We start from the raw sequence: 24455 nt of genomic DNA, 5'->3' as shown, positions 1-24455 counted from the left end.
TCTGTACACCTGCTTTGGCAAAACTAATGTGTATTTAGTCCTGCCAATAAAGCTTCTTTGAATTGAATTGAAATATACCATGTACACACATACATACACATATATACGGTATGTATGCGTGCACATGGTATATATGTGTATGTGTGTACATGTATGTGTGGTATATTATATACCACACATATATATATACCATGCACACACATACATATATTTGTACACACATAGTTATACACCTATTTGTAGACGCATAAACATGTACACCATATCCATGTACACACACACCTACAGGTCTCCCCGCCTGACAGCCGTCAGTCTCCCCTGTGCCCGTCTGCTCCGCCTGACACACCCTCTGCATGTAGCGACACACCCAGTGCAGCACATCACCCTCCACTACAGCCCTCAGCACAGGCTGACGGCGCACAGCCCACAGGAAGTCCGCGTCTCCGTGCTGCTGGGCCATCTTCCTCATACCACAGACAGGGACCCGGAGCAGTCACCGGATTCCCGGGCACAGCACAGCCGGACATGGGGGATCCGGGCACCGCGGCGCCCGACAGCGGCGCACGGGTACAAGGTAAAGGCGGCGGCGTCACCAGACCCTCACCACAGCGGAAACAGGGGGCAGGGACACTACACGGACACTGCACATTTACATGTTGTGCCTTCATATGTGTGTGACTCATTGCGTAACTCACAGTGTGACAGATTGTGTGACTGTGACTCATGGACACAGCAGCCGTACACACATGCCACACTCTGCAGCAACAGCCCCCACCTCAGCTGTGTGTCTGGTTGTATGTATGTGTATAGCTATGTGTGTGACTGTGTATAGCTATATATGCAGGGGTGGACACAGACTGTAGTGGGGCCCTGTGCAAGAAAATTTTTGCCCCCCCCCCCCCCCCCTTCATAGGGCAACAAAGTTATTTGTTGTTATCTAATATTGAGGCTATGCAGGGCTGGATATAATATCTGTATAGAATATAATGTAACCCCTCCCCCATAGGATATAATGTAGCCCCTCCATAGAATATATGGCAACCCCCTCATAGGATATAATGCAGCCCCTTATATAGTATGGTATAATACAGCCCAGCATGGTATATACCCCCCCAGCATGGTATAATACAGCCCAGCATGGTATATAGCCCCCGAGCATGGTATATAGCCCCCCCCAGCATGGTATAATACAGCCCAGCATGGTATATAGCCCCCCCAGCATGGTATAATACAGCCCAGCATGGTATATAGCCCCCCCAGCATGGTATAATACAGCCCAGCATGGTATATAGCCCTCCCAGCATGGTATAATACAGCCCAGCATGGTATATAGCCCCCCCAACATGGTATAATACAGCCCAGCATGGTATATAGCCCCCCCAGCATGGTATAATACAGCCCAGCATGGTATATAGCCCCCCCAGCATGGTATATAGCCCCCCCAGCATGGTATAATACAGCCCAGCATGGTATATAGCCCCCCCAGCATGGTATAATACAGCCCAGCATGGTATATAGCCCCGCAGAATGGTATAATACAGCCCAGCATGGTATATAGCCCCCCCAGCATGGTATAATACAGCCCAGCATGGTATATAGCCCCCCCAGCATGGTATAATACAGCTCAGCATGGTATATAGCCCCCCCAGCATGGTATAATACAGCTCAGCATGGTATATAGCCCCCCCAGCATGGTATAATACAGCCCAGCATGGTATATAGCCCTCCCAGCATGGTATAATACAGCCCAGCATGGTATATAGCCCCCCCAACATGGTATAATACAGCCCAGCATGGTATATAGCCCCCCCAGCATGGTATAATACAGCCCAGCATGGTATATAGCCCCCCCAGCATGGTATATAGCCCCCCCAGCATGGTATAATACAGCCCAGCATGGTATAATACAGCCCAGCATGGTATATAGCCCCCCCAGCATGGTATAATACAGCTCAGCATGGTATATAGCCCCCCCAGCATGGTATAATACAGCCCAGCATGGTATATAGCCCTCCCAGCATGGTATAATACAGCCCAGCATGGTATATAGCCCCCCCAACATGGTATAATACAGCCCAGCATGGTATATAGCCCCCCCAGCATGGTATAATACAGCCCAGCATGGTATATAGCCCCCCCAGTATGGTATATAGCCCCCCCAGCATGGTATAATACAGCCCAGCATGGTATATAGCCCCCCCAGCATGGTATAATACAGCCCAGCATGGTATAATACAGCCCAGCATGGTATATAGCCCCCCAGCATGGTATAATACAGCCCAGCATGGTATATAGCCCCCCCAGCATGGTATGATACAGCACAGCATGGTATATAGCCCCCCAGCATGGTATGATACAGCACAGCATGGTATATAGCCCCCCCAGCATGGTATAATACAGCCCAGCATGGTATAATACAGCCCAGCATGGTATATAGCCCCCGCCAGCATGGTATAATACAGCCCAGCATGGTATATAGCCCCCGCCAGCATGGTGTAATACAGCCCAGCATGGTATATAGCCCCCGCCAGCATGGTGTAATACAGCCCAGCATGGTATATAGCCCCCCCCAGCATGGTATAATACAGACCAGCATGGTATATAGCCCCCCCAGCATGGTATAATACAGCCCAGCATGAGCATGGTATATAGCCCTCCCAGCATGGTATAATACAGCCCAGCATGGTATATAGCCCCCCCCAGCATGGTATAATACAGCCCAGCATGGTATATAGCCCCCCCAGCATGGTATAATACAGCCCAGCATGGTATATAGCCCCCCCAGCATGGTATAATACAGCCCAGCATGGTATATAGCCCCCCCAGCATGGTATAATACAGCCCAGCATGGTATATAGCCCTCCCAGCATGGTATAATACAGCCCAGCATGGTATATAGCCCCCCCAACATGGTATAATACAGCCCAGCATGGTATATAGCCCCCCCAGCATGGTATAATACAGCCCAGCATGGTATATAGCCCCCCCAGCATGGTATATAGCCCCCCCAGCATGGTATAATTCAGCCCAGCATGGTATAATACAGCCCAGCATGGTATATAGCCCCCCCAGCATGGTATAATACAGCTCAGCATGGTATATAGCCCCCCCAGCATGGTATAATACAGCCCAGCATGGTATATAGCCCTCCCAGCATGGTATAATACAGCCCAGCATGGTATATAGCCCCCCCAACATGGTATAATACAGCCCAGCATGGTATATAACCCCCCCAGCATGGTATAATACAGCCCAGCATGGTATATAGCCCCCCCAGCATGGTATATAGCCCCCCCAGCATGGTATAATACAGCCCAGCATGGTATAATACAGCCCAGCATGGTATAATACAGCCCAGCATGGTATAATACAGCCCAGCATGGTATAATACAGCCCAGCATGGTATATAGCCCCCCAGCATGGTATATAGCCCCCCAGCATGGTATGATACAGCACAGCATGGTATATAGCCCCCCAGCATGGTATGATACAGCACAGCATGGTATATAGCCCCCCCAGCATGGTATAATACAGCCCAGCATGGTATAATACAGCCCAGCATGGTATATAGCCCCCGCCAGCATGGTATAATACAGCCCAGCATGGTATATAGCCCCCGCCAGCATGGTGTAATACAGCCCAGCATGGTATATAGCCCCCGCCAGCATGGTGTAATACAGCCCAGCATGGCATATAGCCCCCCCAGCATGGTATAATACAGACCAGCATGGCATATAGCCCCCCCCCGACGCTCTCTCCTCCATCACTGCCTCCTTCAATGGGGGGGGGATGGAGTCGGTGCTGGGGGCAGGCGGGCCCCCCTGCCTCACAGGGGCCCCATAGCGGCTGGGTGATGTGCCAGGGAGTGGGGGCCCTAGGCAGCTGCCTGCCCCTAACGCCGCCCTGCTCAGGAGGAGTCAGACCCGCTCCTGCCGCATCCCGCAGTGCTGCTCTCCTCCTTGCACTACACATGGCTAATTTGAATTTTGAAATAATTAGCCATGTGCTGCTGGAGGGGAGGGGCCCCCTCTCCCCCAGGGCCCCAATGAACGGGCTGCACGGGCGGTAGTGCCGCCCCTGTATATATGTGTGTTTGTGTAGTGTATCTAAATATGTGTTTATACTATATACGTCTGTAGTCTGTGTGTATTCATAGCTATATATATAATGTCTGTAGTTATACAGCTCTGGCAAAAATTAAGAGACCCCTGCACAGTTTTATAAAAATCGGCTTCTCTCCATGTCTGACAGCCATTCCATTCCAGTGTCAGTTGAATTTCAACCAGAGTGCACCTCATTCTACTTGAGGCCCTTTTACATTTAGCGATGCACCAGCGATCCAACCCGGTCAGGATCGCTGGTGCATCGCTAAATGATCGTTAATGAGCTTCCACAGAGAAAGATCTCACAGCGATGCAGCAGCGACGCAGCGGACGATACTCACCTTTCACACACAGCGATCCTGACGTCCTCCCGCCCAGCATGAAGCAGACGACGAGAAATGGAGCCGGACATTCTCGCGCGATCAGCGACAGACAGCGGGGGAGCGGTCGGAGGTAAGTATCACACATAGCGATATCGCTATAACGTCACAAAATCAGTGACGTTTTAGCGATATTGCTAGCGATATCGCTATGTGTAAAACCCCCTTTAATGTGCTTCTGATTAGGTGATCATCTGAGCCAAATCTTATTTAATGAAGGAAAGTATAAAAAAAAACCCTGCTGTGGTGTTCACAATCCTCCTGCAATAGGACAAGCTGGATGGCAAGACAAGTGCTAGTAATATCCCATATGTAATAGGAATGAAAAAGTAACTTTTAACTATGCCAAAGGAATTGGAAAAAAAAAGTCTTGAGTGAGGAAAAGAAGGGCTCAATTCTGGCTTTACTAGCAGAGGGATACAGCAAGCGTCATGTTGCCTCCATCATTAAAATTTCTAAGACGGCAGTCCATTACAACAAGGTCAAGCAGCAGACATTGGGGACAACAAAGCTACAGAACGGCAGAGGGTGAAAGCGACTCTCCACTGACCGGGATGACCGTCATTCGAATGTCACTCAGCAACCGCAGGATGACATCAAGTGACCTACAAAAGGAATGGCAAATGGCAGCTGGGGTGAAGTTCACGGCAAGAACAGTTCGTAACATGTTCCTAGAGGCAGGGCTCAAGTCATGTAAAGGTAAAAAAAAAGCCTTACATCAATGAGAAGCAAAGGAGAGCCAGGCTGAAGGTTGCCAAAGACCATAAGGATTGGACTATAGAGGACTGGAGTAAGGTAATCTTCTCTGATGAGTCTACGCATATCCTGCCTGCAGTGTGGACTGTCCATATAGCGAAGGGCCCCTAGATTGTCTCGCGAAAGTGAATGATCTGCAAATGACTAGACTACTAGACTCAGGGAGTTTGGTGACCCTCGTGAGGGCCTCAGCATCCCCGTGAATGCATCAAACTCCCACTTTCCTCCCAGGGATCAGTGGGAGAGGGAGTGAGGCCCTCACGAGGGTCACCAAACTCCCTGAGTCTAGTAGTCTAGTCATTTGCAGATCATGCACTTTTGCGGGACAATCTAGGGGCCCTTCGCTGTATGGACAGTCCACACTGCAGGCAGGATATGCGTAGAACGAACACCGGCGTCCCATGCTACAGTTTATTTGCTCGGTGATCAGGGGACAGCGTACTGCTCTGGTGGGCGTTTCTTCCTATGGCCGACCCTTTGGAAAATGGATGGTTAAAAAGGCCTCTTTCATCACCATTGGTCATTTTCTGCAAGACTCTCCTCACTGCCTTCCGGATAGATAAATCATCAGCTCACCTTGGAGTCGGAGCTGCCGCTGTGCTACAAACCGCCTCTGCTAGTAATTCAATCTGCTGCTGTTGTTGGTATTGCTGTTGCTGGAGCTGTTGCATATGCAGCTTGTCTTCTGTTGTGCCAGCTGCTGTTGCTGGTGCTGCTGGGCTTGCACCAGGTGTTTAATCAGGTCCTCTATGCTATCTGACATTGCTCCCTGGCTTACAGCCGCCTTCACCCAAGACATGCAGTACTTTTGTAGTAGTTACATGTGTCCCCTGAGAACGCTGCTACCACTTCTAGCACCAAATGTATCAATGCTACTAACTTGGGAGCGAGCTAAGGTATCACAGGAACCGTTTTTATTTAAAAGTCCAGCTGGTTTATTTCAGACCTCATAAACCGCATCACAGGGAAACTCAAATACAGCATTTGTCCACCACAAAGTGAAGCATAAAATAAGTTCATACAATACTGAAGTTTTGCCCACTTCAGTAAGAGTCCAGCTTCCTAGTCCTTTAGCAAAGGCAGACAATCCTGGAGGTCTGCAAACCTCCATATACTGACATCTGTGAGACAAATGGGCCTCATTTTACAATGTGAACCCCACCCAGGGGTGGAGATATGGTGAGCAGCTGTGTACCCCAACTTTTCAGCTGCTCCCAATCAACCTGTCATGGCCAATTAACCCCACTTAGTACTATGTGTACTAGAGCATTACTCCAGGTTTATATAACAGAGAACGTGCACCTCTGTGAGACATATTTTCCATACGCTTTGTCTGGCAGCAACCTTACAATAGCTATGTATGTGTACTTGTTTGTGTATATATAGCTATGTATGTGTAGTTGTGTGTACAGTATGTGTGTGTGTATATACAGCGGGTGAAATAAGTATTGATCACGTCACCAATTTTGTAAGTAAATATATTTCTAAAGGTGCTATTGTCATGACATTCTCACCAGATGTCGGTAACAACCCATCCAATCCACACAGGCAAAGAAACAAAACCATAGATGTGCATAAATTAAGGTATTGAACACTCTTACTGAACTGTAATTAATACTTTGGACAAAAGCTTTTGTTGGTGATCACAGATTCAAAACGCCTCCTGTGTGGAGAAACTAGTAGCATGCATTGCTCAGGTGTGATTTTGGACTATTCTTCCACTCAAACACTCTTCAAATCCTGAAGGTCCTATGGGCTCCCCCTTTGAACGCTGAGCTTTAGTTCTTTCCATAAATTTTGTATTGGATCTAGGTGCGATGATCGGCTCGGCCATTCTAGCAGCTTTACTTTCTTTCTCTGAAACCAATTGAGAGTTTTCTTGGCTGTGGGTTTGGGATCATTGTCTTGCTGAAATGCCCACCCTTGTTTCATCTTCATCATCCTGGTAGATGGCAGCAGATTTTTATCAAGGATGTCTCCATACATTTGTCCTATCATCCATCCTTCAATTACATGAAGTTTGCCAGTGCCATATGCTGAAAAACAGCCCCACACCGTTACATTACTGTTGGTATGGTGTTTTTGGAGTGATAGGCAAGGCCTTGAGGCCTCCAAACATGGTGTGTATTGTGGCCTACAAAGAGTTCATTTTTGGTCTCATCTGACCAGACTGTATTCTCCCTGTATTTCACACCTTTGTTTAAATGTTGTTGAGCAAACTTTAACTCCTTCACTCCTGAGCCATTTTCCGTTTTTTGCGGGACGAATTGTACTTTTGAACGACTCCATTGGTTTTACCATATCGTTTACTGGAAAACGGAAAAAATTCCAAGTGCGGTAAAATTGCAAAAAAAAAATGCAGTTCCACATTTGTTTTTCTTTATTTTTTTATCTTTTTTACCATGTTCACCAAATGCTAACACTGACCTGCCATTGTGATTCTCCAGGTCATTACGAGTTTGTAGATACCAAACATCTATAGGATCTTTTTTAAGTGTTGAAAAAAATACATAATTTTCCGAGACCCGTAGCATCTTCATTTTTCGTGATCTGGAACTGGGTGAGGGCTTATTTTTTGCGCGCCGAGCTGACTTTTTTTTATACCATTTTGGTGTAGATATGATGTGTTGATCACCCAGTATTTCAATTTAATGCAATGTTGTGGCGAGCAAACAAAACGTAAATCTGGCTTTTTAACTTTTTTTCTCGTTACTCTGTTTACTAATCAGATTAATTATTTTTATATATTGATCGGGCAATTCTGAACACGGCAATACCAAATATGTGTATTTTTAATGTTTTTTTAATTGTTTTATTTTGAATGGGGCAAAACTATTATATTTTTAAAATATTTTTTTAAACATTTTTTTTTTTTTACTTTATATTTGCTTCAATAGTCTCCATGGGAGACTAGAAGCTGCGATCATCCGATCGCTTATGCTACACATAGCAGGGCTTCAGCCTTGCTCTATGTGGCTACAGTGGTCACTTGATATGAGTGCTGACCACTAGGCAGACCCTGGGTTGTCATGCTATCCCATCAGGACCTGTGGTCATGTTACACAGGCACCAATTGGCAGGATTAGCGACATGCTTCCGACGTGAGTATGTTAAATGCCGCTGTCAGAGATTAACAGCGGCATTTAACATGTTAACAGCCGTGGGTGGATTGAGATTCCACACATGGATGTTAAGGGCACATGTCAGCTGTTCAAATCAGCTGACATATGCCGGAAAAGATGTGGGTTCAGCACCAGAGGCCACATTAAAGGAAGAGACCCGACATGCGCCATACATGCTTATCATGAAGGGGTTAAACATGCTTGAACATGCTTTTTGTTCATCAGATGAACCTTGCGTGGTGAGCGTGCATAGAAGCCATGGAGGTTGAATGCATTACTTAATGTTTTCTTTGAAAACAATTGTACCTGCTGACTCCAGGAGCACCTGTTTGTGGCCGGTTTATGGTGAAATGGTGTTCTTTCCACTTCTGGATTATGGCCCCAACACTGCTCATTGGAACCTTCAGTTGTTTAGAAATTCTTCTGTAACAAATGCCATTAGGATGTTTTGCAATAATATGCAACAATAAGGTTGCAAAGGTCTTGAGACAGTTCTCTGGTTTTACCCATCATGAGATGTTTCTTGTGTGGCACCTTGGTAATCAGAGGCCTTTTTATAGATCATCAGTTGAACCAGCTAATATTAAGTGGCAGGATTGCTTTCTAATTACTGATAGATTTCTATATTTGTCATGACTTTCCATGGCTTTTTGCACCTCTCTTTCTTCATGTGTTCAGTACTCTTTCCCTGTGTCATTTCTCATTATCGAGATTTATTTGCCTTTGTGCAAAGAAGTATGAATAGATAAAATTATGATTTTTATTTGTTTTGTTTTGGGGGTTTTTTGCAAGGCCTTGTCTAGTGGCTGTACTTATTGGTTGTAGACATGTTTTTGGCTGTGCCAACTCAGTGACTTTGGCCACAACACAGGTTGTCAAAGGTTGCTGTACGCTACAGTTACATCGCAGCATAGTGCAAGTGAATGGAGTTCAATGTTTACACTCTGACCCCAATTCATCTATAGTGGTATTTTGGTACGCCAGCCTTGATGAAATGTGCGTGGAGTAAGTGGTGCCAAATTCTTTAAGAGGCGTAACACCTCTTAATTTGGTGCATCTTTCAAGTTGCCATGTGCCACCGTAAGAAATACACATACACTCCGGTGAAGAGCAAGCGTCTTCGTTGTACTTTACGGCATAAATTACAATTAATTTGTTGGCAGCATTTGACCACATCATGGCGTCATCCACTTTTTAAAAAATTGAAGGAATTTGACCAGGATTGGTGTAAAAAATTTTGAAAGTCGCAGTGTATCTAAGAATTGCTAAAAAATGTTGTTTGTGACATTACAAACAGTTTTCTGTGAACACTAGCTTAAACTGCTTGCTGAATTGTCCCTTATGTGTAAACTCGGCATTATTTGCCCTAATGAGACTTGTTCGCAGGGGTTGTTTTCAAGAAACAATTAAGTTCCCAAATATGCTTTGGCAAAATATAAGTTTCAGATAGAACTAAAGAGTAAGGCTTCATTCTCACGTACGAGAAAAACAGACCAATTATTTTGGTCAAAGGGTCTTTCCTTTTTCTAGTACTTGGAGAAAATAGTTTCTCCACCTTCTCTTATGTGAATGTCTTTAGAAATCTGACTGCGTTCGAATGACATCTGTTTTTTTTTTTTTTCACGGACCCATAGACTTGTGTTGCTGATATTGTTCAGACTTTCAGATCAAAATTAGATGTGTGTCTTAATTTTCCAAGGACTGCTCGGTCACGGAGATTGGGACTAGTCCCATAGACTATCACAGGTACCAGTGCTATCTGTGAAAAGCAAGGATAGTAATCGTAGGGGCAAGACAGGACTTCTGAATGTGGCCTTCTGAAGACGGCACAGTGGTGGTAGTCTGTTACTATGAAGACACGCAATGGAAGGACATTTTTAATCAAGGTGTTAAGGCCCCGTCTCACTAAGCAATCTTGGTAGCGAGATCGCTGCTGAGTCACAACTTTTGTGACACAACAGCGATCTCACCAGCGAGATCGCTGTGTGTGACAGCGATCAGCGAGCGGCCCCCCTGCCGGGATCGCTGCAAGAAATCTCTGGACATTTCTTTGGTCACTGGTCTCCCGCTGGCCAGCACACATCGCTGTGTGTGACAGCGGGAGACCAGCGATCAGGTGTAAAAAAATAAAAAATATAGTTATTCTCACCTTCCGATGTCCCGTTCAGCCATCCTGCCTCTCTCCACGCTCCGGTCCCAGTAAGCCTTTGCACGAATGACCGCGAGACTTTGTTATCCCGCGAGACCGTGACATCTCGCGGTCATTCGTGCAAAGGATCACTGGGACCGGAGCGTGGAGAGAGGCGGGATGGCTGAACGGGACGTCGGAAGGTGAGAATAATATATTTTTTATTTTGATACTATTTTCTACAGCGATAGCCAGCGATGCCGGGCGCTCGGCATCGCTGTGCTGATCGCTGGTGAAGCTGTCTGTGTGACAGCTCACCAGCGATCACATAGCGACTTACCAGCGATCCTGACACCTTGATATCGGTGTCGGGATCGCTGGTGAGTCGCTTAGTGTGACGGGGCCTTTAGTCACTACCAGATATGTAGATTAGCTAAGGCACAATTCATTTGACATTAATGGGGTCAAAGGAGTCTCCTGATCTTCAACCTTCCCCCTGTAAGAAGGTGTGAACTTGCTAGAGGAGGACACCCAGGCTTGATCCCCAGGCTAGTCATCGGTTGAAGATAACAGGAGATAATCAGAGTGTAGTATATTGGAAGATGAAACGAGCAAGTACTTGGGGATCCAAGCCAGAAAGGAAAACCACAGGCATTGGGATAATCAGGAGCAAGGTCCAGGGTGAGGGTCAAATTCAGTAGCCAAAATGCAGAAGCATATGAACGAGAACCAACACATGTTAGCTTCTTAACATTCACCGCAGGTTGCAAACTTTGTAAATGTACCACCAGGCTTGATGTCATTTTCGGGAATTTTAGCTTTAGCAATGTGACACTGCTGCCCACATCTGCAGGGTCACGGTGAAGAACAAGAGCAGGAAACCCGTTGGGGACCACCTGCTATGGCAATAGGCAGAAGCCGCGTCTGCCAACTAAAACTTTCAATAAAGTTCAACGAACCCAATAATCCAACAGTCACCTGTAGGGTCAGAGTAGAGTGTTTTGCAGAAACCTTTAGGTTTCATCCCTAGTGGAGTGTCAAATGGAGATGTTGTTGCAGAGGAGAGAGTTTGGCTTCAGGAAAGAGCATGATGTCACACTTTGCCACACTTGCAGGGGATTTTAAGAACTTCGTGTCCAGACCTCTGCTTCAAAATACCCTTGTTATGTACTGACCCCATTGGTCTGCTGTGTATGATCACATGCTGATCCATTGCAGAGATTTCTGTAGGGTAGGGCCAAACAGAGGGTCTGGCTCATCGCTTTACAGTGGCAATGAGCGACAAGCAATTACTTGCGTTTGCAAGGCAATAACTTGTTTCCTCCAGCTAAACAATAAGTCAGATTAACGCATCTTGCAAATATTGATGATGTGGAACACATTTGCGGAGGGAATGGTCCGAATGAATTGAGCGAGGCCGCGCACGTCTAGTTGGAATCTGTAAGTAGGCAAACTTGACCGCTCACTCCCGAAGCATGCAGTTGCTGTGAGGTTTGAAAAGTGTGCAGACTCTCAACCCAAACTTACACCAGCCCTTTAATCATTGCAGAAATGTAGATATTTCCAAAGAGCTCACTTACTGTTCTTGCTACAGTGTATCTTTTATTGTAAGCATCTGTTCCTCATAGAAATTACAGAGGAGAATCAGCGGCTCTTATCTGGTCCCTGCTCGCTTCCTCGTGATGCTATTTATGTAACTAATGCAAATTAGCGTCACTTTGCATTTAGCACCGTGTGTGTAACGGCTAGTACGGAAGCCCAAAAAAAAACCTAGAGAAAATACTTTCGGCATCATATATTGCATTTGCAGGCATCAAATTGGGAACCAGAGGAATACGCAGAGAAAGGAGGGCAGGTGCTTCCCGTCTCCACTTGCTTTGTTTTTGAATTTGGGATTTTCTATTTAATTTTTCAGAACAAACACCAACCACAGGTGCTGGACACCTTGATGATTTTTAAAAAAAAATTTTTTTAATGCATGCATTTTGGGTTTAAAAAAAAAATTTGCAATTCATTCTCTTTAAAAATGTTACTCCGACTTTTTACAGACTTTGTTTCCTGGCAGGTTCAGCATTGATAAAGTCAGGTGCAAGAGTTAGGCTAAGGCCGGGATCACACACAGTGAGATACGGCCGAGTCTCGCAGGTTAAAACCAAGCTCTGGCGCCGGCACTCTGGAGCGGAGCGTGCAGCCGCACAGCAATACATGGAGCTGCACGCTCCGCTCCGGAGTGCCTGTGCCAGAGCTTGGTTTTAACCTGCGAGACTCGGCTGTATCTCGCTGTACACTGTGTTCCAAATTATTATGCAAAAAATATTTCCTCATATTTTCTCTAAATTACCTATATGAATTGCAGTCATTGTTATTTTCCAGTCATCTACTATTCTAGTATAATTGCAATGTTTTTGAACAAACTGCCTATGAAAACAGTATATTTTTAAAAATAAGAAACACTCAGAATGCATGTTCCAAATTATTATGCACAGCAGAGTTTTCAACCTTTTTATTTTTATTTTGAACAAAAAAATGGTCAATTGTGAAATTATAAGCATTATCAGCTTATTACAAAATGAAATCAGTGTTCAAGTCAGAACTTTATTCTCGGTGATGTTACATTTGCACATAGGACCCCTTGTTGTAAAGAAGCTTCTGAACTCTCTCGTCCATTGAATTTGTCATTTTTTGGATGGTTTGTGCTTAAGTTGTTTTGCATGTGGACAGAATCCCCTCCCAGAGCTGTTGCTTAGATGTGAACTGCCTCCCGCCATCATAGACACTCCTTTTGATGATGCTCCAGAGGTTCTCAATGGGGTTGAGGTCAGGGGAAGATGGTGGCCACACCATAAGTTTGTCCTCTTTTATGCCTATAGCAGCCAGAGATGCAGATGTGTTTTTTGCAGCATGAGACGGTGCATTATCATGCATGAAAATGATCTTGCTGCGGAAAGCACGGTTCTTCCTTTTGAACCATGGCAGGAAGTGCTGTTTTAGAAACTCCACATAGATTATGGAGTTCATCTTTACCCCTTCAGGGATCCTAAAGGGGCGGACAATCTCTCTCCCCATGATTCCAGCCCAAAACATTACTCCACCTCCTCCTTGTTGGCGCCTTAGCCGTGTTTTCATGGGGTGTCCATCAACCAGCAATACTCCATCCATCGGGACCATTGAGCGTTGCACGGCTCTCATCGGTGAACAAAACAGTTTGGAAGTCAGTCTTCATGTATTGTTTGGCCACTGGAGTCGTTTCTGCTTGTGTGCAGTGGATAGAGGTGGTCGACAGGATGGCTTACGCACAGCTGCAAACCTCTGAAGGACCCTGCATCTTGTTGTTCGGGGGATGTTGGAGGCACCAGCAGCTTCAAAAACTTGTCTGCTGCTATGACAAGGCATTTTTGCAGCTGCTCTTTTAACCTGACGCAATTGCCTGTTGGAAAGAGTCCTCAATTTTTCCTTTTCAGCACGCACACGTGTGTGCTGGGAATCAGCGACATACTTCTTGATTGTGCGATGATCACGATGAAGTGTCTTGGCAATGTTGATTGTAGCCATGCCTTGACCTAAATACTCCACAATTTGTTGCTTCTCAGCAGCCGACACATCCTTCTTCTTTCCCATTTTGGCAAAAAATGTAGGCTGCATAATAATGTGGAACAGCCTTCTTCAGTAGTCTTGCCTTTATTTGGACACACCGGCCAAACTAATGTGCACAGGTATCTGCAATTCCTTCAGTGATATAAAGAGCCCTGACACATCACCATCAATGAGTGTAAATGACAAACAAAAAAATTCTAACCTTATCACTCCTAAACTCTTTCTGCATATTAATTTGGAACACAGTTTAGTGTGACTCCGGCCTAAGAGTTAGGCTATGTTCGCACATTGCGTTTTTTTTTTTGCAGCACTTTTTTAAGGCAAATGAAAAGGTTTATTTTTATTTTTTTTACAGTATCAGCAAAAACAATGAGGTTTCAGAAATCTCACGAGCACGCTTGTCTTTGTTTTCGTGACCGAATTGGAAAACTACGGCGTTTTTTAAAATCTACACCGTGTCGATTCTTTCAGCGTTTTTTCAGCAAGGAGAAAGTGCAAAAATGCAATAAAGGTGTTTTTTTTTTTTTTTTGGTGAATAAAACTGACCTTATTAAACACGCACTTATTAAATCACACAAGTAATCCGAATCAAAACGAGCAGCAAAAAAAAACGCAGTGATGAAAGTGCCGCAAAATGGGTGTTTTGAACGCCGCTTTTTTTTTTTTTACTGCCAAGAGATCAGATTTTGTCTGGTGCAAAAAATGCAAATGATAAACATAGCCTTGCAAACTCAACCATCGGACCAGCAGAGCTCACTGACAGATTCTCAATTAACTCTTTATTCAGCCAGTGTTAAATGGGCTACAAATTTTGAATGAAACCTAATTGCAAAAATTAATTTTTTTTTAAGACCCCCCCCCCCAAAAAATATAGAATTAATAGCTGTCTACAAATATCTGTAGGGCTGTCACATTGTAGAAGGGTCATCTTTATTCTCATTTGCACAAGGAAATACTAGAAGCAATGGGATGAAACTGAATGGGAGGAGACACAGATTAGATATTAGAAAAAAGTCTTTGACAGAGTGATCAATGAGTGGAACAGGCTGCCACGAGAGGTGGTGAGTTCTCCTTCAATGGAAGTCTTCACACAGAGGCAGGACAGACATCTGACTGGGATGATTTAGCGAATCCTGCTTTGAGCAGGGGGTTGGACCAGATGGCCCAGGAGGTCCCTTCCAACTCTAACATTCTAGGATTGTATGCATTTAAGTAAAATAAAAAAGTCTTATTCGTTTCATTTTTTTGGTTATAGTGAATCTAACAGAACATGAAGATAAAGTTGGGATGGAAGACTTTGAACTGCTAAAAATCCTTGGCACTGGAGGTAAGAGCCGACCTGTAATGTCCATTATATCGTGCCTTCTTGGTTCGTGACTGTAATTGTCAGATACAGGCAGGGCTGAGAATTGGGGGCTTTTTGGATACAGTGGAAATGACTGGGACAGGAGATGACTACTAGTGAACCAGGCTGAAGACTTGTGTACCTTGACAATGACTTCACTGCATGACATACGGTTAAAAATTATTATCATACAAAATTAAATATTAAAATGCGAAAAAAAAATCTATTCCCGCTTCTGCTCATGTAATATTTGTTTTTCTTTCCTCTTGCAGCATATGGGAAAGTTTTCCTTGTCCGCAAAGTAACTGGCCCAGATGCAAAGCGTCTCTATGCCATGAAGGTTCTGCGCAAAGCAGCGCTGGTCCAGAAGGAGAAAACTGCGGAGCACACAAGGACGGAGCGCACGGTCCTGGAGCATGTGAGGCAGAGCCCCTTCCTTGTGACCCTTCATTACGCCTTCCAGACAGATGCCAAGCTCCACCTGATACTAGGTAGGCAAATGTGATACTCGACTTACTATTAACCAGCATTCTTCCTTCACGGGTAAAATCTGTATTAAGGGAAGACACATCACTGAGATAGGAGATGGCAGTTGGTGCTCGTAAAGTTCTATGAAGAACGTGCAGTAGAATGTCTGCCTGCCCCTAGCTCCTTAATAACTGTCATCTCCTATCTCAGGAATGGGGAAATCTCTCTTCACTGAACACAGATTTTACCCATGGATTTAGCAAGAATATTCGGTCCAGGAGGAGAAAGCAGCAGATCTCTCTGATGAGATATATTACAGAGTTGCTTATAATCATGTGTATTATTGATTTATGAATTTAAAAATTAAAACAACAGTTAATGTTTAAGTCAAAGTACGGACCTGATAAGCATAGCAGCCCTAATAAACAAGTGAGGTTATAATACAATGATAATAAGCTCAGTAATGTCACACTGCACCGATAATAAGCACAGTAATGTCACACTGCACTGATAATAAGCACAGTAATGTCACACTGCACCGATAATAAGCACAGTAATGTCACACTGCACTGATAATAAGCTCAGTAATGTCACACTGCACTGATAATAAGCACAGTAATGTCACACTGCACTGATAATAAGCTCAGTAATGTCACACTGCACCGATAATAAGCACAGTAATGTCACACTGCACTGATAATAAGCTCAGTAATGTCACACTGCACTGATAATAAGCTCAGTAATGTCACACTGCACTGATAATAAGCACAGTAATGTCACACTGCACTGATAATAAGCACAGGGATATCACACTGCACCGATAATAGACACAGTAATGTCACACTGCACCGATAATAAGCACAGTAATGTCACACTGCACTGATAATAAGCTCAGTAATGTCACACTGCACTGATAATAAGCACAGGGATATCACACTGCACCGATAATAGACACAGTAATGTCACACTGCACTGATAATAAGCACAGTAATGTCACACTGCACCGATAATAAGCACAGTAATGTCACACTGCACTGATAATAGACACAGGGATGTCACACTGCACCGATAATAGACACAGTAATGTCACACTGCACTGATAATAAGCTCAGTAATGTCACACTGCACTGATAATAAGCACAGTAATGTCACACTGCACTGATAATAAGCACAGTAATGTCACACTGCACTGATAATAGACACAGTAATATCACACTGCACTGATAATAGACACAGGGATGTCACACTGCACCGATAATAGACACAGTAATGTCACACTGCACTGATAATAAGCACAGTAATGTCACACTGCACCGATAATAAGCTCAGTAACGTCACACTGCACTGATAATAAGCACAGTAATGTCACACTGCACTGATAATAAGCTCAGTAATGTCACACTGCACTGATAATAGACACAGTAATATCACACTGCACTGATAATAGACACAGGGATGTCACACTGCACTGATAATAAGCACAGGGATGTCACACTGAACTGATAATAAGCACAGTAATGTCACACTGCACTGATAATAATCTCAGTAATATCACACTGCACTGATAAGAATCATAGAATCGTAGAGTTGGAAGGGACCTCCTGGGCCATCTGGTCCAACCCCCTGCTCAAAGCAGGATTCGCTAAATCATCCCAGTCAGATGTCTGTCCAGCCTCTGTTTGAAGACTTCCATTGAAGGAGAACTCACCACTTCTCGTGGCAGCCTGTTCCACTCATTGATCACTCTAACTGTCAAAAAGTTTTTTCTAATATCTAATGTGTCTCCTCCCATTCAGTTTCATCCCATTGCTTCTAGTCTTTCCTTGTGCAAATGAGAATAAAGTTGATCCTTCTACAATGTGACAGCCCTTTAGATATTTGTAGACAGCTATTAAGTCTCCTCTCAGTCTTCTCTTTTGCAAACTAAACATTCCCAAATCCTGCAACCTTTCCTCATAAGACAGGGTTTGCAGACCGGTCACCATTCTGGTCGCTCTTTTCTGAACTTGCTCCAGTTTGTTGTTGTCTTTTTTAAAATGTGGTGCCCAAAACTGGACACAATATTCCAGATGAGGTCTGACCAAAGAGGAGTAGAGGGAAATAATGACTTCACGTGATCTAGACTGTATGCTTCTGTTAATACATCCTAGAATTGCATTTGCCTTTTTTGCTGCTGCATCACACTGTTGACTCATATTCAGTCTGTGATCTATTAGTATACCCAAGTCTTTTTCACATGTGCTGTCACTTAGCCCTATTCCTCCCATTCTATATATGCTTTTTTCATTTTTATTGCCCAGATGTAGTACTTTGCATTTCTCCCTGTTAAAAACCATTCTGTTAGTTGCTGCCCACTTCTCCAGTTTATTTAAATCTTTTTGAATCCTCTCTCTCTCTTCTCTAGTATTAGCTATCCCTCCTAGCTTTGTGTCATCAGCAAATGTAATCAGTTTACCCTCAATTCCTTCATCTAAATCGTTGATAAGATGTTGAACAATACAGGGCCCAGGACAGAGCCCTGTGGTACCCCACTTGAGACATTCTTCCAACTGGATGTGCAGCCATTTACGACCACTCTTTGGGTCCGATCACTAAGCCAGTTATGAATCCACCTAACAGTTGCCTTGTCCATTCCATACTTAGTCATTTTTTCAATAAGGATTGTATGAGAGACTTTGTCAAATGCTTTGCTGAAGTCAAGATATACTATATCTACAGCATTTCCTTGATCCACCCAATCAGTGATACCGTCATAGAAGGAAATTAAGTTAGTCTGACATGACTTATTAGTTACAAACCCATGCTGACTCTGTTTAATCACTTCATTCTTATCCAGGTATTGACATACATGTTGTTTAATAATTTGTTCAAAGATCTTTCCTGGTATAGAAGTCAGACTCACCGGCCTATAGTTGCCTGGGTCCACCTTCTTCCCCTTTTTGAAGATAGGAACAACATTTGCTCTTCTCCAGTCTTCTGGCACTTCTCCTGTTCTCCAAGAATTTTCAAAGATTATGGAGGGGGGTTCAAAAATTTCTTCTGCTATCTCCTTCAGTACTCTGGGGTGTAATTCATCTGGAACTGGAGACTTGAATTCATTTAGGTTAGCTAAGTGTTTCCTCACTATCTTTCTGTTTATAGATATCCTGGATTCTTCTATTCCCTTAATAGGACAGTGAATAACAGTTGATGTTACATTTCCTTTCTGAGAGAAAACAGATGCAAAATAGGAATGTAAAAGTTCAGCCTTCTCAACATCCTGTCTTACCATTTCATCATTTTCATCCTGTAAAAATCCTATAGCATCTTTGACTTTTCTTTTACTTTTGACATATCCCCAAAATCCTTTATTATTGCTTTTGACATCTCTTGCAAGCCTCAATTCATTTTCAGCTTTAGCTAATGTGATTTGTGCCCTGCAGGTTCTGCAGACAGCATTATATTCTTCTTTAGATATGCCTCCCTCTTTCCATTTTATAAACATTTTTTTCTTCCTTTTTAGCATGTGCTTAAGTTCTGTGTTCATCCATCCTGGTTTCCTTAAATGCTTCCTATTCTTCCCTCTTTTTGGAATTGTTAACAACTGTGCTTTGAGAATTTCATTTTTCAAGATTTCCCATCCTTCCTGGACATTTTTGTCTTTAACCCCTTTCTGACATGAGACGTACTATCCCGTCCATGGGACCCGGGCCCCTATGCCCATGGACGGGATAGTACGTCTACCGCGATCAGCGGCGCCCACGTGTTGAGCGCCGCTGATCGCGGCCGGGTGTCAGCTGATTATCACAGCTGACACCCGGCACAATGTGTCAGGGGCGGTCACGGACCGCCCCCGACACGTTAACCCCTTGCACACCGCGATCAAACACGATCGCAGTGTACCGGGGGTTAAAGGGAAGCATCGGCAGGGAGGGGGCTCCCTCCGTGCTTCCCTGAGCCCCCCACGGCAGCGCAGTGTGAAGCGCTGCTGCGGGGGGCTCCTTTCCTGCAGGCCCCCGAATCCAAGATGGCGACGGGGGCCTTCGGGGGCCTGCAGGAAGCTGGCTTCCTCAGTGCCTGCAAAGCGCAGGCAAGAGGAAGTCTTCTTCAATGCCTGTGACAGATTGCTGATCTGTCACAGTGATCTGTGATGTGACAGATCAGCGATCTGTCACAGGACAGTGATGTCCCACCTGGGACTATTTAATAAAGTTAAAAAAAAAATAAAAAAAAGTGTTAAAATAATTAAAAAAAAAAATCGCCAAATTAGAAAAAAAAAAATATTACCCCAAATAAATCCATTTTTTGTAAATAAAAAAAAAAAAAAACAATAAAAGTACACATATTAGGTATCGCCGCGTCCGTAACGACCCGCCCTATAAAACTATCCCATTAGTTAACCCCTTTAGCGAACCCCTTAAAAAATAAAAATAAAAAACGAAGCAAAAAATAATGATTTATTATCATACCGACAAACAAAAAGTGTAATAACGCGCGATCAAAAAGACGCATATAAACATGGATTTTTGTGAGTACTCACCGTAAAATCCTTTTCTCCGAGACGCTCATTGGGGGACACAGAGACTGTGGGTGTGTGCTTCTGCCGTCTGGAGGCTGACACTAAGTATACAAAAAAAAAAGTTAGCTCCTCCTCCGCCGCATACACCCTCGCCCCCAGACCGGGCGTAACTCAGTTTAGTGCATAAGCAGTAGGAGAACGCGCCTTAAATTCAGGCAAGAAATTATACGTCTGGAAAAGGGACCACCCTGATCCTTACATAAGGATTTGTATAACTCAAAATAAGCAAAAGCCAACTGGCTAGTAGGGTGGGTGCTGTGTCCCCCAATGAGCGTCTCGGAGAAAAGGATTTTACGGTGAGTACTCACAAAAATCCATGTTTCTCCTTCGACTCATTGGGGGACACAGAGACTGTGGGACGTTCTAAAGCAGTCCCTGGGCGGGATCTTAGCTCACCCAATCCATGCTATTTTGCGCCCCTGATTAGAGGTGCGCAACTGCTGCCTGGAGAATCTTTCTTCCCAGGCTTGCATCCGAGGATGCCTGGGTATGTACGTTATAATGTTTGACAAACGTATGCAAGCTGGACCAGGTAGCTGCTTTGCACACCTGTTCCGCTGAAGCTTGGTGTCGCAGTGCCCATGAGGCACCCACTGCTCGAGCCGAGTGTGCCTTGATCCCTGCCGGAACCGGCGTGCCACTAATTTCATAAGATTCTTGGATCGTCAGGCGAACCCATCTGGCCAAAGTCGCTTTGGACGCAGCGAGCCCCTTCCGCCGCCCTTCTGGGATCACGAATAGAGAGTCTGTCCGGCGGAAAGGAGCTGTCCTTGTCACATACCTCCTAAGAGCTCTTACCAGATCCAAGGTGTGCAATGCCTTTTCTACCCTGTGCACCGGTGCCGGGCAAAACGAGGGTAAGACAATGTCTTCGTTGATATGGAATGCAGAGACAACCTTCGGCAAGAAGGGAGGAGCTGGCCTTAAAACTACCTTATCCTTATAAAAGGTCAGGAACGGCGGTTTACAAGATAAAGCCGCCAATTCCGAAACCCGCCTAATAGACGTAATAGCTACCAGAAAAACGACCTTCCTGGACAGGTAAGGTGAGGAAACCTCTTGTAACGGTTCGAAAGGAGCCTCCTGAAGGGCCCTGAGCACCAAGTTCAGGTCCCATGATTCCGTCGGCGCCTTATAGGGGGGTACTAAATGTGCGACCCCCTGCATAAACGTCCTAACCTGCCAGACCGAAGCGACCTTTCGTTGGAAAAGCACCGACAGAGCCGAGATCTGCGTTCTGAGCGAACTCGGAGCCAATCCTGCGTCCAGCCCTGCCTGCAGAAAAGCCAGTACGTTGGGGATCGAAAAAACCAGAGGAGCCACTCCGCGATCTCTACACCAACGGAAAAAAACTTCCCAAGTCCGATGATATACTCTCGCCAAAGAAGGCTTTCGGGCACTCACCATCGTGGCTACCACATCGCGCCTGAATCCTGCCTGTGTTAACAGCCAAGATTCAATGGCCACGCCGTCAAACACAGGGCCCCTAAGTTCGGATGGTAGATCGGCCCCTGGGACAGCAAGTCCGGCCGATCTGGGAGACGCCAGGGTACGTCCACCACTAGCTGAACCAGATCTGCATACCAGGCCTGCCGAGGCCAGTCTGGGGCCAGCAGGATTGCTGGAACCTTCTCTCTCCTTAACTTCCTGATGACTCTTGGAAGCAGAGGTAGCGGGGGGAACAAGTACGGGAGACGAAACTGGCTCCACGGAAGCACCAGAGCGTCTGCTGCGATTGCCTGCGGGTCGAGGGATCGAGCGACGAACCTTTGTACTTTGGCGTTCTCTCTGGATGCCATAAGGTCCACGTCCGGTGTCCCCCACCGTTGGCAGATCTGTTGAAAAACCTCAGGGTGCAAGGACCATTCCCCTGCCGCGACCCTCTGTCGGCTGAGAAAATCTGCCGCCCAGTTTTCGACTCCCGGAATGTGCACCGCTGAAATTACCACGCGGTTCTTCTCTGCCCAATGCAGTACCAGCCCGACCTCGCGCATGGCTGCCTGGCTGCGCGTGCCCCCTTGATGGTTGACATATGCTACTGCTGTAGCATTGTCCGACTGAATGCGCACCGGCCGGTGTCTCAGGAAACACTGGAAATGTTGCAGGGCCAATCGTATTGCCCGTATCTCCAGAATGTTGATCGGGAGAATTATCTCCTGAATGGACCACCGCCCCTGAGCTGTGTGACTCTGGAAAACTGCTCCCCAACCATGCAGGCTTGCATCGGTCGTCACCACCAACCACTGCTCCGGGGGAAAAGGTTTCCCCTGGACCAGGGACGAGTCGCAAGTCCACCACCGGAGTGAATGTCGGACCAGCGGAGACAACTTGCACCAATGACTGAGAGACAGCAGCCTCCGGTCCCATGCTGACAAGAGCGCATGCTGAAGCGGACGGAGATGGAACTGGGCAAACGGGATTGCCTCCATCGCCGCCACCATTCTGCCCAACACACTCATGCCGTACCGGATGGGTCTGGTGCCCGGCTGCAGAAGGTTCCGTACTCCTTGCTTGATTTTTCGCGCCTTGTCCTGAGGGAGGATCACCAGCCCCCGGGAGGTGTCGAAAATCATGCCTAGGAACACGATTCTTTGGGCTGGAACCAAGGACGACTTGCTCCGATTGATCAACCAGCCTAGACGGGCCAGGGTATCCAGCGTGATACTGACATTCTCCTGGCACGCCTGAAACGACGGCCCCTTTACCAACAGGTCGTCCAGGTAAGGTAGTACCGTTATGCCCCGAGCATGCAGGATGGCCATAACCACCGCCATTATCTTCGTAAAGACTCTGGGAGCAGTGGCCAGACCGAAGGGCAGAGCAACAAATTGAAAATGTCGCCCTCCGATCGCAAAACGCAGGAACCTCTGGTGTGGAGGAAAAATCGGAATGTGCAGATATGCATCCTGCACATCGATCGAGGCCAGGAACTCCCCTGGATCCATGGCTGCAATGACCGAACGGAGGGATTCCATCCGGAACCGCCTGACTCTGATGAACTTGTTCAGGATTTTTAGATCTAGTACTGGCCTTACTGTCCCGTCTTTTTTGGGGACCGAAAACAGGTTGGAGTAAAAACCTTGTGCCTCTTCGCTTTTCGGCACTGGGACAATGACCCCGTTGCGCCGTAGCGTCATTATGGCCTGTAACAAACCCTCTGCCTGCGATACTGTTCCGGAAAACCGGGAATGAAAGAATCGCCGTGGCGGGAGTCCGACAAACTCTATCTTGTACCCGGACGATATCAGTTCTGCCACCCAAGCGTCGCGTGCCACTGCGACCCAAACGTGGCTGAACCTTAGTAGGCGTCCGCCCACCCTGTCGTCCGTAGGTACGAAGCGCCTCGAGTCATTTTGCTGGAGGCTTTTGGGATCTGGCCCCCCTCGTTCTGGGCAAACGGCCTCGGCCTCTGCCCAGCGGATTGGCTCTGTAAGAGATTTGCCTTTCCCTAATCTGACCATCATTTGCGGAGGTGGATGCTCTGGCCGAAGTCCCCCTCCAGGGGTTACGAAAGGGCCGAAAACGCCTCTGTGTCTGCCTGAATGCTGGCCAAGTCCTCTGCTGCGGGAGGAAACTACTCCTCCCCCCCGTGGCTTCTGAGATAAGCTTATCAAGCTTCTCACCGAACAACCGATTGCCCTGAAAAGGCAATGAGGTCAAAGATTTTTTGGAGATAGAATCCGCTTTCCACAATCTCAGCCATAATGCTCGCCTAACGGCGATCGCATTTGCTGCTGCCACAGCAGAACACTCGGCCGCGTCCAGAGAGGCGCTGACGAGAAAATCACTTGCCCCTGATATCTGATTTGCAACCTCCAAGACCTCCGCAGGCAGATCTCTGTCTTGGAGGGCATTATGCAGAGCGTCCGCCCATGAAACCATGGCCTTAGCCACCCAAGTAGCCGCAAAGGAGGGGGCCAGGGCCGACCCCGCTGCCTCATACACTGAGCGGGCAAGCCCCTCTATAAGGCGATCAGTTGGGTCCTTGATAGAAGAACCGC

At 46.0% G+C, this 24455-nt stretch overlaps 1 protein-coding gene across 1 annotated transcript in view; it reads left to right on the top strand.

The window, feature by feature from the left end:
- The first annotated feature begins 315 nt into the window (after positions 1-315).
- The window catches only part of LOC141058396 (ribosomal protein S6 kinase alpha-4-like), a 72660-nt gene continuing 48520 nt past the window's right edge, over positions 316-24455 (top strand). Inside the window, exons 1-3 of the mRNA XM_073554650.1 lie at positions 316-574; positions 15339-15410; positions 15701-15919. Of these exons, the coding sequence (XP_073410751.1) occupies positions 526-574; positions 15339-15410; positions 15701-15919 (340 nt within the window). The 5' untranslated portion in view covers positions 316-525. The remainder of the gene's footprint in view (positions 575-15338; positions 15411-15700; positions 15920-24455) is intronic.

This window comes from Dendrobates tinctorius, unplaced genomic scaffold (assembly GCF_039654945.1).
Source record: "Dendrobates tinctorius isolate UK_male_01 unplaced genomic scaffold, ASM3965494v1 ptg000211l, whole genome shotgun sequence".
In the NCBI taxonomy this organism is placed as follows: domain Eukaryota; kingdom Metazoa; phylum Chordata; class Amphibia; order Anura; family Dendrobatidae; genus Dendrobates; species Dendrobates tinctorius.
This window is presented reverse-complemented; position numbering and strand designations above follow the sequence as displayed.